Genomic DNA, 15,704 nt, shown 5'->3' with positions numbered 1-15,704 from the left:
CAGCTGGAAGCTTTCCAACGGCCTCTCGGCGTGGGTTGGAATGACCCTCACCTGCTCTGCCCCTTCCGTGCATGTTCACAGAACACCTTTTCTCTTCGTTTCTTTTCTCTTTTAGCCAGAGCTACCCGCAAGCTGCAAGCGACGTGCCTGCCAGCCACAGCCTGGACCCCTCGGCCAACTACAACTCCCCGAAATTCCGCTCCCGGAACCAGAGCTACATGAGAGCCGTCAGCACCCTGAGTCAGGCCAGCTGTGTGAGCCAGGTCGGGACTTCCTTCCCTCCCCTCTCCCTCGGGTCAGGTCTCTGAAGCCGTGTCCTCGCAGTGGCCAGCTGCTGGGGGCAAGGCCGTGAGCAGATGTGAGGTTCCTGCCTGGAACCGTCTCTCTGACCGCACACCCGGGAACCCTCTAACACTGAGTTCTCGACCACACCTGTGACGGCATCCCCCCTACACGGGCCTGCTCTGAGTCAGGGCTGAGTCTCAGCCTGCTTGCTGTCTTAGCTCGGGCTGTCTTCCTTTCCCCAGGAGGCTTCCCCAGGGAAACGGGGCCAGGGCAGGTCCATGACAGCTGGGCTCGGACGGCAGTGGAAACTCAGACGGTCCAGTAAGAAGAGCTGAGAACAATCCGGGGTGCAGAGCTGTGTTTGCCAGGCGCACAGGACGTATTTCTCGGTTCTCTCACAGCCCCGGTGGGATCCGTGGCCCTGGGGTGGACGGTGGTGTTTGGTGTTTTAATCGGGCGCAGAGGCGTGGCTGCCCGAGGCAGGGAGACCGGCAGGCTTGCCCATCCTGTTTTGAACTGTTCAAGGAGTAGCCAGAGCTAAGTGAGCGGTAGCTGGGGCTTCTAATCAAATGCCGTAGGATCAATAAGCATTGAATTCCTGCATTTTTAATTAAACAGGTTGCTTACTAATTTTAGCTGCCTTTAAAAACAGTGCTGAAGCTCACCCCGAGTGTCTCAGGCTTACGCCTAATGTTTTCTTGCACTTCCTGCAGAGTCGCGGCTGGGGTGCTGCTCGGGCAGAGCCCGGCTCCCTTCGCCCCCGCCTCTGCCTCCTGAGCCTGCGTGTCCCTTAACCATCTTGAACCTCTCCTTCCTCATCAGCGGGGAGAGGAAGGGTGCGCCCGGCACTGTGGGAACAGGGGACGTAACCCATTCGCGCACGGGGCAGGTGGCTAATGAGGGGTGGATCTCATGTAAAGAGCAGCACAGAGTCAGTACGCGGTAAATGCCAGCCATTATCGTTACTACAGTAATAATAATAGTACTGCTAGTACATAGTTCTGAAAAACCCTCCTGGTAGCTTGCCAGGGGTTCAAAGATGCTGAAGACTGTTTTGCCACAGGCTTTAAATGCCTTATAAAGCAAGAGTCTGTTCATTTTACAGTGTTTTCTCATCAGAAAGTTGCGCTCTGGACTTTTTCTACTGAACAATCTGGGTTTTTCCTGTTCCACAACTGAAGAAAGACATGGCCTCTTTCATGAACTCAGATGCTATTTTTCTTTAAAAACAGGATTAGGTTTCCAGCTACAGCAAAGAGAATTCCAGTGACCTTTCCCCCACCCCCCGCCAAGACAAGGAAAGGACTATTCCTGACTCTGCACACGAGGGCCATCCTGGACTGAACCTCAGCACGGGGCAAACCGGGACACTGGGTCACGCTGCGGCCCGACCTCAAATACCCCCGCAAATAATAATAAAAACAGCAATAGCAACTATAGATGGTCAGCAACTAGATTACTATTATTATCTAATTAATCGGGGAAACATCCCATTTCAGCATAAACTCCAAGATGACGTTAGGAATTACTAACTGAACAGAGCGCATGCAGAGACGCCCTCAACCTCGCTCCCCCCGCCTCCAGGAGAAGGACCTTCACGGCAGACTTCTCCTGAGACGCCAGCTTCCCTTCCGGTTACAACACCTCCTTTGCCAAAATACAACTTTAGAGTCAGACGTGGCCCCATCAGGGTCTGCAGCAGGGTGCAAGGTGATTTCACCGCAGACGGGGTGACTCCTGCAGGCTTTGCTTTTTTTCTCTTTCTTTCTTTATTTGAGTTGACTTGACCCCCGATGTTGCCTTAGATTCAGGTGCACCACAGAGTGATTGGACCCCGTTATGCATCATGCGCTGCTCACCCCAGTGTAGCTGCGTGCTGTTCCATCGCGGTTCCTGCTGTTACAATGTAACGGACCCTCTTGCGCCTTCCATTCCCCTGACTCCTTCATTCCATTACCAGAAGCCTGCGCCTCCCCCTCCCCTCTCCCATTTCGCCCGTGCCCTCCTTCCTCTCCTGGCAACCGACAGTTTGTTCTCTGTGTTTGTGGGTCTGATTCTGCTTTTCATTTGTTCTCATTTGTGCTCAACAAACAGGTTCCCCTGAATGCACAGCACACCTCTCCAGATGCTCTTGTGAAAGCCGCCAGCTTCCTAGTTGCAGAAACATAAGCCATGCACTACCCTCTACACCATGTTTTTAGTGAACCCAAGCTGGGAGTTCCAAAAATACATCAGTAAAAAAACATGTCCCCGCACCTTTTTCTATCTGAAAAGATTCGTCATTGTAAATAAGAGCAGTAGCACACAAGCTGGATGTTTGGGGGTTTTACTTATTTTGATGACTTTGACATTTGGGATTCTAAGTCATTCCGATTGCTAAGTTCTATGATAGGACTTTACATCAAACTCAATTTTTAATTCTGAAAAAAAAAAATTGTTACTTAAAATAACCCTGGCACCCTGACAGTGGATGGGGCCGTTTTACCCCTGGAAACAAATTTGTAGTAATCCCGTATCAAACCCTGGCTGGTGTGATCTACCAATCCGAGGAGGAGAAGGACGCAGTTTCCAGTAATGGGGCACAGTGCATTTGGGGTGATGCCCCTGGGAACCCCTCAGTGTCCCTGAGATACTTGAATTTGTGGCTAAAGCTGTTGGGAGTTCACTCTTTAATACTCAACGTTCAGTGAAATGAAAAGTCTAACTGAGTGCTTGTGAAACTGGCTTGTCTGTAAGCCGGGCTGTGGTTTGAACTTGAGTCGCTGGACTCAGGTCTGGCCTCTCTGAGCTCACGAACCTGGGACGAGTCGCATGGGTGTGTGCAGTGTGTGGACTGATGCCGTGGGATTTCCAGCGTCTAGGACTGCAATGGTGCCCGGTGCTCGGGACGTTACACCTTCCCAGTGACCAGCCTGAGCGGTGGGATTTGTCTTTAACCGTACAGTTTCTTCCCTGGAGGAATCTCCTGGAAAATGCTAGAAAAGCGCATTGATGTTGCTTGTGCAGGACCGTGGACGTGGCACGGAGGCGGTCTCGGTGCATTCAGCCCGTGTGTCTGAGCTCTCTGGGCATCTCCTTTGTTGCTGACCTTTCCTGAGCTCTCTGGGATGCACCAGCTTGCCGGTTCATCTGACAGGACCCCAAACGGTGCTCTAACTCCCAGAAAGATGTTCCCTACCGTTTCAGAGAACACAGCGGACTTTGTTCTGGGTTGCACTGCCCCCCACGCACACACACACTTCAGTGCTCTGCGTTAATGTCTGTCTAGCTAAGTCTATTCCGTAGATGGAAGAATTCCCACGTTTTTCATATCCTGGAGATGCACTTAGAGCAAGACTGTAAGACCATCTAATCTTCCATCATTCGATAAATAATGGTGTGACAGCAGTGTGGCCTGCGTGTCCCCATCCCTGTGATGGGCTCTGTCACCCGGGGCCACCCAGCGGGGCGTGACCACTGTGGGTTCCTGGCAGACCCGCCCTCAGCCAAGTGCCCTGGAGCTCCTTCCCAGCGCTGCGGGGACTCGGGAACGCAGGGGAGCAGGACGCCCAGTAGCAAGGGAGGAACTGGGTCTCCAGACGGTCGCCCATCTGACAGCAGGAGTGGAGCAGATTCGTGTCTGTGCCTGTCGCCTCCCACGGTCGCCCACAGGGATGAGCACCCCAGCCACCCGCCCGTCCCCTCCATCCCCACCACACCGAGCAGCCTCCTTCCCTGTGTCACCGTGTCACATTCCCACACCTCACGTGTGGAGGGCCAGCGTCCCGCCCCAGAGGGGTCGCAGAGCCACGCAGACGCAAGCCGCCCACGCACACTGGCGTTGCTGGGGTCAGACGCGCCTATGCGCCCCAGCCCTCTCCGGGCAAGCTGCAGGGACACAGCCTTACCGTGTCCCAGGGCGTGAAGAGGCCGGCCCGGCCGGGTCCAGACCTCCCCCTGGCTCCTCTCCGTGGGAAGGACATGGAGGCCCCAGACAGAAGGCGCACACACGGGGCCACTGGGGAGGCGAGGCCGGGCTGCTGTGGCGCACGGGCACCCTAGTGTTAGGGGGACCGCTGTGCCCCTGTGTTCTCGCGCTTGGCACAGCTCCCAGCTCAGCCAGCCCAGCCCCCTGAGGTCACCGGAGCTGAGTCTCCGCATTTACTTCGTTTCCGTTCATCCACGGTTGGGCTAATTCTGAGAGCCCGCCCCGTTTCCTGAAGCCGGCGGTGTGGTGCTGGGGGTCTGGAGCTGCGTGGACGGTGGGACCCTCTGCGTCCTGGCTGAGGAAGACGTTTGCCTTCCCGCAGCTTCCGACCGGGCCCGCTGTCTCACGGTCCCCTTCTTTCTCTCTTTTTCTTTCTCTTTCTCTTTCTCTTTCTCTTTCTCTTTCTCTTTCTCTTTCTCTTTCTCTTTCTCTTTCTGTTTAAAAAGCCATTCAGGCATGGTCATGGCCTCCTTCTATCATGCATCCTTTCCAAAAAAAAAAAAAAAAAATTGTGGTAAAATATCCATAACAAAATTCTCCGTCTTAACCGTTTTTAAGTGCGCAGATGAGTGGCGCTGTGCAAGTGTCCCCCCCCGTGTGTCCCCAGAACTCTGGCAGATCTCCAGCTCTGTCCCCACAGAACACGAGCCCCCTGCCCCCAGCCCCTGGCGCCACCGTCTCCGCGTCTCTGCGGAAGTGACTCCTCCAGGGGCCTCACGCGAGTAGAACCGCAGTGTCTTTCCTCCTCTGGCTGGCTTCTTTCCCTCAGCATCCCGCCCTCCAGGTCCCTCGCCATCAGAGCAGGTGTCCGGCCCTCCTCCGTGGGCAGGGCGGAGGAATGGTCCACCCTGTGAACGCGGGTCTGCAAATAGCGGTTCTCGTCCCTGCTTTGTTCGTAGGGGTCGATACCCAGACGTGGCATGCGGGTCCTGGGGTAGTTCTTTTCATTTCTGGAAGACCCGCCACCCCCCTTCCGCAGCGGCCACACCAGCGTCCATTCCCACCGGCCGTGCCCCGCCGTGCCTGCCCTGGAGCGCCATCTGTCGCGACCTCCGCCACACGCAGGACAGTCCCCCTGTCACCCCCCATTTCCCCGACTTTGGTTCCTTGGCGCCCACATTCTCCAGAAGCAAGTCAAGCCATGTTTCTGAGTTTACGGTTCATGAAAGAAGACGGAGGAAGCTTCAGAGGACACTGATTGTTGCCGTAACTCTGACACCATTGGCTTAACGTCCTCCTGCGATTTCCGGGGGCTGACGGTGGTTTGAGTCCCCGTGTAAAATCATACCCGCGTTTCCAAATCTCCCTCAGGCTCAGTGAATACATCCGCTCCCAGAGAGCAGGTCATTTCAGTTCCTCTCTGGACCAAAATTTGAGATTCTTCTCAACTACTTATTATTTGCTTGGGAGAAACAAGGCACCTTCCTTTCTAGAACCTCACGGATGTGTTTGTGTAGCTGTGAGTGCCAGCCAGGTGTCCTTACTGAAATTTTAGTCTTTTGCTTGTAGAGTGGTTTCTCCTTCAAGGAGCGAGTTCCTGCGCCCATGGTGGGTTTGAGCAAGGATTTTCACTAAATCCTGCAACCGGATGCGATCCACATCGCTCACATTTTGGCCTTTTCAGGCTGTCTAACATGGATCTTTGACATAAATGACATGAAATGATCCAAGGCTTTTTGATAGAATTCCGCATGAGGGAATACTTGGAGCGAAAGAAGTTTGTCATCGAAAATGCAGTGTTTCAGACCAGCATTCGTGCTTGTGATGTGCTCCCCTCTCCGGGGAGCTGGGGCTGTCCTGGTGGGAGTGCCGTGGGTTGTCCGTCCTCTCCAACTTCAGGAACCCGTGAGCCATTCAGACGGACCCTCTCATCCGTAATTTCCCTCTGGTCCTTTTTGTCGGCACTACCCAGAGATTCTCCCCCTTACGCTGAGGGTCTTTGTGGCCCTGGGCACGGTCCTCCAGCGTCTCTACCACCAGAGGCCGGCGTCGGTGTGCTCAGAACCGCCGGGTGTAAGGAGCCATTATTCTAGCGTGTCCGGAACTCCGGGTGATGCCAGAGAAGGCCGCATTCAGGACTGCAATTAGAGACTTAAGGAAAAATCATGTTTGTTTTCCTGTCAGAGGGGAGATCGGATTCTTTCACCTGCTTTTATCTGTGAACGGTCAGAGGGAAGCGGCAAATCTGGTGTTTCAAACCACACTTGTTTGTATCTGTCGGTCAGCGTCACCCGGGGTGTGCAGGGAGCTGCGGGTGACACATTTGGATGTGGATGCGGCCGGTGCAGGAATGTGACGGGGACGAGATGCTGCCGGGCTCCACTGCGGTGGGGTGGGCTCCGCGGGAGAAGCCACCCGGCAAGTGGGACAGTTTTCTTAGGGTCTGCCTGGGCTCCTCCCAAAGCCCGGGGCAGGAGGGCTGGGACCGGGGACAATCTAGAGGAACGGAGGAGACCACAGGAGCTGCTCCCTCCGCCCTGCGCCTCCTTCCTCCGTGCGGAGCCCGTGCTCACCTCACAGCCTCGCGTGAGCCTCGGCCCTTGCCCACCAGCTTCACCAGCAAGTGTCCCAGATATCGCACCTGTTAACCCACACAGGGCTCACCAAGGGGCACACCCGACCTGTGGGAGTAGCAGGGGAGGGCTCCTTCATCAACATCGCATGCAGCCTAACACGTGACCCCTGCCCACGACCCCGTGAGCCTCCGGTCCTCAGGCCGGTGAGCAGCTGAGCAGTTTCAACTTCTCATTCCTAAAATTCTCGTCTCTCCTCCCACCCCATTCTCTCCAATGTGGCTTTAGTACTGCATTTCACTTCCCTGGATTCCCTTTTAAAACCTCTAGATTCGGCTCATGGGAAATGCATGAGTATCACCCCCTGGAAGCCTCAGGTAAAGTGTGTCCCTGGCCAGTGTCACTGACCCCACACAAAGGCCCTCCAGCCAACCCGACGGTCACGCCCATGTGTGCACATGATCCCGCTCCTGCCCGAAGCCTTGAGATTTATTTTAATGCATTTGGAACTTTCAGGTTCCCAGGGTGACTCTATACCTGGAAATTAAATTGCAGGCTTGCAAATAGTTCCTTTCCCTGCTAAATGATCAAAGGAGGCGAGTCTGCTCCTGTCCCAGGCGGGACGGCACTAGACCTGGGATGTACGGGGTGCAGCCTGTCGGCATAGACAGAAACCCCGCCGGCCAGATGTGTGGTGGGTTTCCATGACGACACACAGAAGCAGACAGAACATGTGTTCGTGTGTGTGGCCTCCACATCTCGAGCCGGCCGCTGTAAGCAGCCTGGAAAGGTAACAGAGGCGCCGGGAACACCCGGACTGGTGTCTGAATGCTGAGCTCGTCCACACACGGCATCTGCTAAACCTTGTGGTCACGGCCCCCACCCTGTCAGGCTTTCTGTGGGCTCCACAGAATTTCAGGAGCATCTTGGAGTTGACGATTTTTCTTAGTGTTTGGAAAAAATAACCCGGGAAGACCTTCCCTAAGGCTAACGGATCCCCAAGGCCGATCTCACATGAACGCCGCTGGAAAGACAGACCATGAGTGAGGGTGGGGCTGAATTTTGTTCTCGCTTGTTCTTTGGGGACATGGCCACGGTCGCCCTGGCCGGGTCTCACCACCGACTGTGCGTTGTTGTTCCAGATGAGCGAGGCGGAGATGAACGGGCAGTTCGAGTCGGTGTGTGAGTCCGTCTTTAGCGAAGTCGAATCCCAGGCCATGGACGCCCTGGACCTCCCCGGATGCTTCCGAACGAGGAGCCACAGTTACCTTCGAGCCATCCAAGCCGGCTACTCCCAGGATGATGAATGTATTCCGGTCATGACGCCCTCCAACACCACCTCAACCATCCGATCCACAGCAGGTAAAGGCGCCCTTTCTGACCTTCCTAGCAAGGAACCCACAGGCGAGCGCGGGGTCCTCCTCCCAGAGGAGCGCACGCTCCTTCACCGCAGGTGAAATACACTCTCCAAACATTTGGTACCCTGCACTTGGCACATTGTCATATTTGCAGTGGGGTTTTGAAACAAACATTTCTTTTATAGCTAACCTTTCTTTTTCTTAGGATGCGATCTCTTAGTGTCAAGATTCTTGAAAAGAATCAAGTATAACTTCTGTAAAGTTTTCTATAGGAAACAAGTTTAAGCACGGACATTTGGACGGTGATTGTGCTTTAAATACCGAAGTTCACTAGATCTCGGTCAAACCTGAGCGTCGTGCCCTGACTCCCGGGCTCGCTCCTCGCTGCGTCCAGTATGAGCATCTGCTGCCTGCCGACAGATCTGTAACCATGATTCATTGCTCAGAGCAAATCCATCGTTCTTGTAGATTCACTAATCATCCTTGGGCTCTGCAGATTCAGTGTCACAGTTTGCTTGCATTCTTATGGAAAACCATATCCACCCCTTTGAAAATTTACCACCTAAACCAAATATCGGTGTGGGAAGGCTCAGTACTCTGTTGTTGTTTATGTAACACAATGAATATGCATGGCCCGGAGAAGCCATAAAACACAACAAGCCATAAACGCTCTCGGTCTCTGTACAAAGGCCAAGCAGAGAAACTCAGAGAGCAGCCGCGTTGAGGAGCAAGGTCCTCTGACTCCTGGCAGATGGGGAAGCTGCCGGCACATCGGAGCAAGGAAGGGACCCGTCCGAGAAAAGAGCGAGGATGTTGTCGGGCGAACAAGCATGGGACCGGAGTGGGGGTGGGGTGGGGAGCGCAGGAAGGGGGTCTCTCCGCCCCATCAGCAGCAGGAAGCCTGCTGTCGGGCACTTTGGGAAGAGGGCGTGTGGTGGGAGAGCCTGGAGACGGGAGAGGATGAACTGTGTTCAGGCCTCGTTCCATGACTCCAGCCCTCCAAGATCACAGGCTTGTTCACTTCCTGGCTCTCGGTGTTCAGAAGAAGCAGTAGCTGTGAATGATTTATCCGGTAAGCCTAGGGATTAGTTTTCGGAGGGCGTGTGGGTCCTCGGCGATCTTTTTGTGAGGCTCTGTGGCACCCACGTGGGGGGTTGGTGACACGACTTGACCGTGAAGCCTTGGGGTGTTCGGAAGAAGTGGACTGGACCATGGGGTGCTGTGTTCCCACAGCACAGCTCGGTGGCAATGCAGGGGGCGGCGCCACGGATGTGCTCCGTGGACATCAGCAGGACTGTGACTGTGACCGAGGTGCAATATGGTGGGCTTTGTGGGTGGCGGGGCTGAGCCTCTGACCCTTGACCTACGTGTCCCGGATCTCAGCAGGTCCCTGACTCCCCTCGGCAGGGTCAGAGACCACCTCTCCCGCTCTGCCCTCTGTGGAAAATGACCAAATTACAAACTTAGGGAAGTAGTGAGCTTTACAACCGTTGCATTTTAAAAAACACACTTTCAGAGATCGTTGCTGATATCTTCACCAATATTTGTTGAACGTCTCTTATGAGCAAGTGACAATTAAGCACTTTCATGGTCTTCAGAAATGCTTTGAAATAATAATTACCTAGTAGAAAATGACTTTATTATGTTTAGAGCTGTCATTATGGGGAAAATAAAAATAAAACCGTTTTCATAGAGATAATGTGAGAACCAGTGCAGAACTCAGACTAAAATTTTAATTCATGTACATATCATTTTCCCAAGTACATTGTTATGTTCCCAAAATGTATGCACCTGATAAATCATAAAACATGCTTTTATTTAGCGTTTCTCCTGGATCTTGGCCTGGTTACAAAGTCAACATTGCCCCCAAGGCTGAGGGCATGTGGGGCATGCCAGGGTCAGGGAAGGGTCTGAGAATTGGGTTAAGAGAAGAAACAAAAACGGCTAGGGGAGATTTCTAGCACAAAATACCACTTTGAAGAAAGGGGAGTGCAGAGGACTCACTCATTCTTCCGTTTCCTGCTTTACTGCAAGCATTGCATGTATTTATCATCTTTCTCTCCTCCGTAGAATTGAGAGGGTATGCAACAATTGTCCATTTAATCAGATTGAAAAAAATACCTAAGAAATGAAAAGTCCCTATCTGGAAAAACACAGAAAAACAAATGTAGGGGGGAGAAACTATCCAACTACACAGGATGTAAATGCCCACTGACCTTCCAATTTGACTCAGGGCTTCCTGTCAGTGAGTCAGAATGGGACGTCAATCATTCTGTATTAACATATTTAGAAGAGGGCGCCTGGGTGGCTCAGTTGTTAAGCGTCTGCCTTCGGCTCAGGTCATGATCCCGGGGTCCTGGGATCGAGCCCCACATCGGGCTCCCTGCTCGGCGGGGAGCCTGCTTCTCCCTCTCCCACTCCCCATGCTTGTGTTCCCTCTCTCGCTGTGTCTCTCTGTCAAATAAATAAATAAAATCTTAAAAAAAAAACAACATATTTAGAAGATCCTATACCAACGTTAACTTCCAATCGCTATCCCCCGTGGTTGGGTGTGTGTGAAGAGAGATTATTTTGACAAATTGATTTTCTTTAATGGTTCTACAACTATCTCTTGAAAATAATTCCAAAAAAAACTATTTTCAAATTTATTCACAGCGATTATTTGGAAGCCTAAGATTTATTTAAATATGTTCCTTTTTGCATGCTTGAAAAGTAGAAGTTGGTGTAATTAGGTTGTCACCCCTTGAACAAATGCAAACGTAATTTTAATATGCGCCTAGTAATAATGAAATATCCAATAGAGGCATGAAAGGTCTATTAAGAATGCTAAAATATGTGGTAGACATTCTGTTTTAAACACCGACAAATTGATGGCGCCAGTATGTGTTGCTTGTTTGGGGGGGACTGGAGGTGAGCTGCGTTTGACCCTGAAGGGCATGTGGAGATTCGGCCGGGAACAGTCTTCTGCTCAGCTCTCCGGGGAACTCACATGGGGCTCGCACGCACGCTCGGCAGGCGACCCCCAGCCACAGACGTCTGCCCTGCACTGTGTCTTTCATTATGAAAAACACTGCATATTGATTAGTGTCCTCTCCTTAAATGAAGTGGTTTTGAAAACCTCTTTCATTTCACACATGGGTTCTTTCTTGTCTGTGAAATGATTTATCAGAGAGATTTACTTGTCTAAATATGCATTTCACCCGATCTGTCTAGGGAGAGAATGTTATTGATACCGTGGAGGAAAATGCTATAAAATTAGATTATAATGATTTTTCTCTGGGTCAAAAGTTTTTTCAACAAATGTCACAACTGATTCTAGAAGTCATTAAAACAAAGGGAAAATCCATGCAAAGCATGGATTTATTTTTTACAGCCATAAATTTATTTTTATTTGATTGTTTATAGTTCAATAGTAACTTGTCCCTCGGGGGTACATCTTAATTCCAGTTTCCAGGAGCGCATTGGGCCTCTAGGGTTCGACTGCCCTCCTCAGCCCCCGGCCACGACTCGGTCCGCTTCTGTCCCTGCGCCCCCTTTTCTGACTCCAGGATGACATCGGGCCCCCACTCAACCCCGGGTTGGCTCCCGTGTCTGGATCCTGAACCTAATCACACTTGCAAAGTGCCTTCCGCCAGGGAAGGTGACACAGGGCCCAGAGATGAGAACGTGCACATATGGGGCTGTGGGCATTCTTCTGTCTACTGTCAGAGGATCGTTATGTAGTGACAGTAAATCCTGCAAATATTGTAGTAAATACTGGCTGAGGGCCTGGGGGAAGGGATGGGTGGATGAGGTCTTCTCGGACACCAAGCCCGGAGTAGATGTCGATGTCCTCTCGGTCAGACAGAAGCCTGGGCACATGAAGCTAATCCTTGTCATGAACCCAAACTCCTCCAGCTGATGGGAAACCAAACCCCAAGGAGGCTGCCAGACAGGGGGTCTCATGAGAAGCCCTCAGCTGTGGCGAGGTGACGTGGGTTCTCTCTCCTCCCCACTCCCCCAGGATCAGACTTCCTGCCAAAGGCACATCTCTGACCACGTGGCCACAGAAATCTGTGGCATCTGACGTTTAGGGGCAAGCGCCGACCACAAGGACGTTCGCCCCCTTTACCAGGCTGACTGAGGCGGTCACTAAGGCCTTTGGAGGTCAGACGGTGACTCTGCAGAGTCTTACGTGGGGCTTCTGCTTTGCGTGTGGACATTGCGTGTGGACATCTCATGGGAGAGTCTGCTTCTCCCTCCCCCTCTGAGTTTCAGAAGAACTTGAGTTTCAGAAGAAGTCAAGATACACAGGCTGGACATCGAAAAGGTGGGGTGTCATCTCTGTGATAGGAATTGCCTGATTTCCTTGGATGACAATCAAAGAATCATCTATCACTTTATCCACATGTGCCCTCGACCTTCCGGGTAAACAAGCGAAGACAGCCTCAGCCCTCAGGACTGGGGAGCAAAACTGCAGTTACCTGAACACGGAGGAGGGGCCCTACATTTACGGGGCAGGCCGTGGACGAGCCCCAAGACTGCCACATGCTCTCTCCTCCAAAGGCACCTGTGTTCGAGTGATCCCCGCCCCTCCCTCAGAAACATGCCCCCATGCACTTACGTGGGGTGGGACCGCAGAGTAAGTGACCCGCAGTCGTGGGCTCCATGTCTGCTCCATCACTGAACTTGTCAAAGGGCTGAGTCCCGGTAGGACAGAGACGAGACCACAGACGCCAGATTCACAGTCCAGGATTCTCACACTTCATGACTGTCTGCAGCTGGCCCCATCCCTCCATCTCCCACCTGAGATACGGGCACGACTCTAGAGGACGCAGGTGCGCGGCGGTTGGGTCGGAGATCCACACAAGAAATTCTGTCCCGTCTTCATGGGAACAGCTAGCGATTGTCGCTGGTCACTTAGCCCCCTGTGATCTAAATAACCAGTGAGTAAACAAACCAGTGAATCATTCCAGCAGACCTCGAGGTACCACAGAGGCACCCCAACCGTGGACCCCGCCTCCCACGCCCCGGCGACCAGCCACGCCCTCCACGGCTCGCCCGCTGCACGCCGGTGGCATGCCCCCTGGACCTCTGCTCAGCCTTCTGACGGGCCCCCCACGGCACTTCCCATCCTCTCTCCACCCCACCCTCCACACTCCTCTGATGTTCTTGCTAAAAATATAGCCCCCCAAATACATAGGATGGAGTTAAATATAATAAAAAATATAGCCCAGCCCCAACATGCCCTCCTGGCAGCCTCCCTCGGTTTCCTGTTAGCAGGGAGCAAAGGCTCCGTCCCTGCAGGGATGATAACCCTGGATGACCTGACCCAGGCTGGCCCCCCAGCTGCCCTGAGAGCCCCGACTGGTGCCCACTCCCCTGAGACCCTCTCACTGCTTTTGCATATGCCCTGCCCAGCCCAGAACCCGCTTCCCCGGGTTTCTTTTCTTTTCTTTTTTAAGATTTTATTTATTTATTTGACAGAGAGACACAGCGAGAGAGGGAACACAAGCAGGGGGAGTGGGAGAGGGAGAAGCAGGCTTCCTGCTGAGCAGGGAGCCCGATGTGGGACTCGATCCCAGGACCCTGGGACCATGACCTGAGCCGAAGGCAGACGCTTAACGACTGAGCCACCCAGGCGCCCCTTCCCTGGGTTTCTGTATGTGATTCCTGGCTATGCCTTGAGATGCAACTCAGAAATCATTTCTTCCAAAAAGCCTTTTGTGATTCCTTCTTTTTCTGATCAGTTTAGGTGCCAACATAGATTCATTAGTCCTGAGGCGCCTGGGTGGCTCAGTCAGTGAAGCATCTGCCCTCAGCTCAGGTCATGATCCCAGGGTCCTGGGATCGAGTCCCACGTCGGGTTCCCTGCTCCGCGGGGAGCCTGCTTCTCCCTCTCCCTCCGCCCCTCCTCCCACTTGTTCTCTCTCTTTTTCTCTCTCTCTCAAATAAATAAATGAAAATCTTAAAAAAAAAAACAAACTCACATTGGAAACGAGAGGAATGTGACCATAAAGTCCTGTGTATGCATTTCAGTTTATTGGTTATCTAGACTTAATCATTTCACATACACCATCTTTAAAATGCACTTAAAAATTATAATTCGTTTGTTACTTTTGTAACTTCAGATTTTCATTCTTTGCTTCTGGGTTCCAAGAAACACCTGAGACGATTTAATACAACAATTTTGGACTTATACAAAAATGGTTTCTAGTTAGGAATTCCTAGATTCTGGAGAATTAGACTTTTAAGAAAATTACCCTTTGAAGCATGGCACGCGAGTGGAAGAGACTCAGACTTCTTGCTCCGCGCACGTCCTTCTTATTGTGTTGCGAGTGGCTGTACGGTGGAGGACGAAAGCATTGTCATTCTGAGGAATGTTGGAAAATCTCTCCTGGAATGGTTGACTTCATGTGTCAGCGTGACTGGGCCAGATGTTTAGTCAAACACTCTCCTGGCTGTTTCTGCAAGGGTTTGGTTTCTTCCTGCTGAGTGAACCTTTGAATCAGTAGGACAGAGAAAGCAGAATGCCCTCCCTCATCTGGGTGGGCCACATCCAGTCAGTCGAGGGGCTGAATAGAACAGAAAGCTGACCCTCCCATGGGTAGGAGAGAATTCGTCCTGCCTGACTCTTCAAATTGGGAAATCAGCATTTTGCTGCCTGGTAACTTCCCTGCGAGGAGACATGGCCGAGCCTCAGCCCCAGGCAGCAAACTTCTTACCTCCCAGAGCCCACACCCTCCCCCAGGCTGTGGACCTCAGAAAGGGAAATCCACCAGGGCCTGAGAGCGGGTCCCGGCCGCCAGGACCACATGCCGTGGGAGGGGGACAGGTCCACCAGGCCTGTCGGAGTGAAAGGAGCCGGAAGGCAGACGAACGTCTGGGAACTCTTTTAGTACAGCAGAGACACGGTGAGCGCCGGAAAAGCCCACAGAGAGGGGAGGGAGAGGTCAGACTTCAGAGGCGGCGCCGCGGTGAGCGGTAGCTGCGGGGGACCCGAGACTCAGCAGTCACAGGGCCCGCGGGCTGGGGCTCATCCCAGCGTGAGCCGTCAGGGCCACGGAGGTCTGCAGGGTTGGAGCGTGTGGCTCTGGGCCAAGGCGTCCACGCTCTCCCAGGAGTGTCCGCGGCTCACGCCCTGCAGGAAGCTGTCCTGAGGAGAGCAGACACTCTCTCGGCAGAGGTCACCTGCTCTGGAGCTGGTCCCCACCTGGAGTCCAGGGGTCCCTAATATAGGCAAGAGTCGGGGCTGCCTGAATGCCAGTGGGTCACACGGTGAGTATTCTGACTAACTTCTGACTAAGAATTCCTTCGGTTACGGATGCAGGCAGCAGGGCGCATTCACGACGGTGGCGTCTGCGACCTCATCGAGTATTGAACTCGAGAGCGGCGGCCGCTCAGTTCTTGACACTATTCCAAAACATCCCTTAAGTGCATCAGGCTTGGAAATAACAGTGGTTGTTAGTCCTGCTGTCGGATCTCATTGTTCGCCGCGTTAATACTCACATCTGTGTCACCAAGACGTTTCACATTCTGATAACCGTAGTTCAATGTCAGTTCTTTAATCATCTGCATTTTATTTTTTGTGGTTAAAACATT

At 52.8% G+C, this 15,704-nt stretch overlaps 1 protein-coding gene across 14 annotated transcripts in view; it reads left to right on the top strand.

Moving 5' to 3' along the window:
• The window catches only part of DLGAP2 (DLG associated protein 2), an 844,777-nt gene that overhangs the window by 763,261 nt on the left and 65,812 nt on the right, over positions 1 to 15,704 (top strand). For all 14 annotated transcript variants that reach the window (XM_078069920.1, XM_078069913.1, XM_078069921.1 and 11 more), the window contains 2 exons: positions 116 to 263; positions 7,908 to 8,127. In XM_078069920.1, the coding sequence (XP_077926046.1) occupies positions 116 to 263; positions 7,908 to 8,127 (368 nt within the window). The remainder of the gene's footprint in view (positions 1 to 115; positions 264 to 7,907; positions 8,128 to 15,704) is intronic.

The sequence above is a fragment of the Halichoerus grypus genome, chromosome 3, assembly GCF_964656455.1.
Source record: "Halichoerus grypus chromosome 3, mHalGry1.hap1.1, whole genome shotgun sequence".
Classification (NCBI taxonomy): domain Eukaryota; kingdom Metazoa; phylum Chordata; class Mammalia; order Carnivora; family Phocidae; genus Halichoerus; species Halichoerus grypus.
Note: the sequence above shows the minus strand (reverse complement) of the source record. Positions and strands in the feature narration are given on the sequence as shown.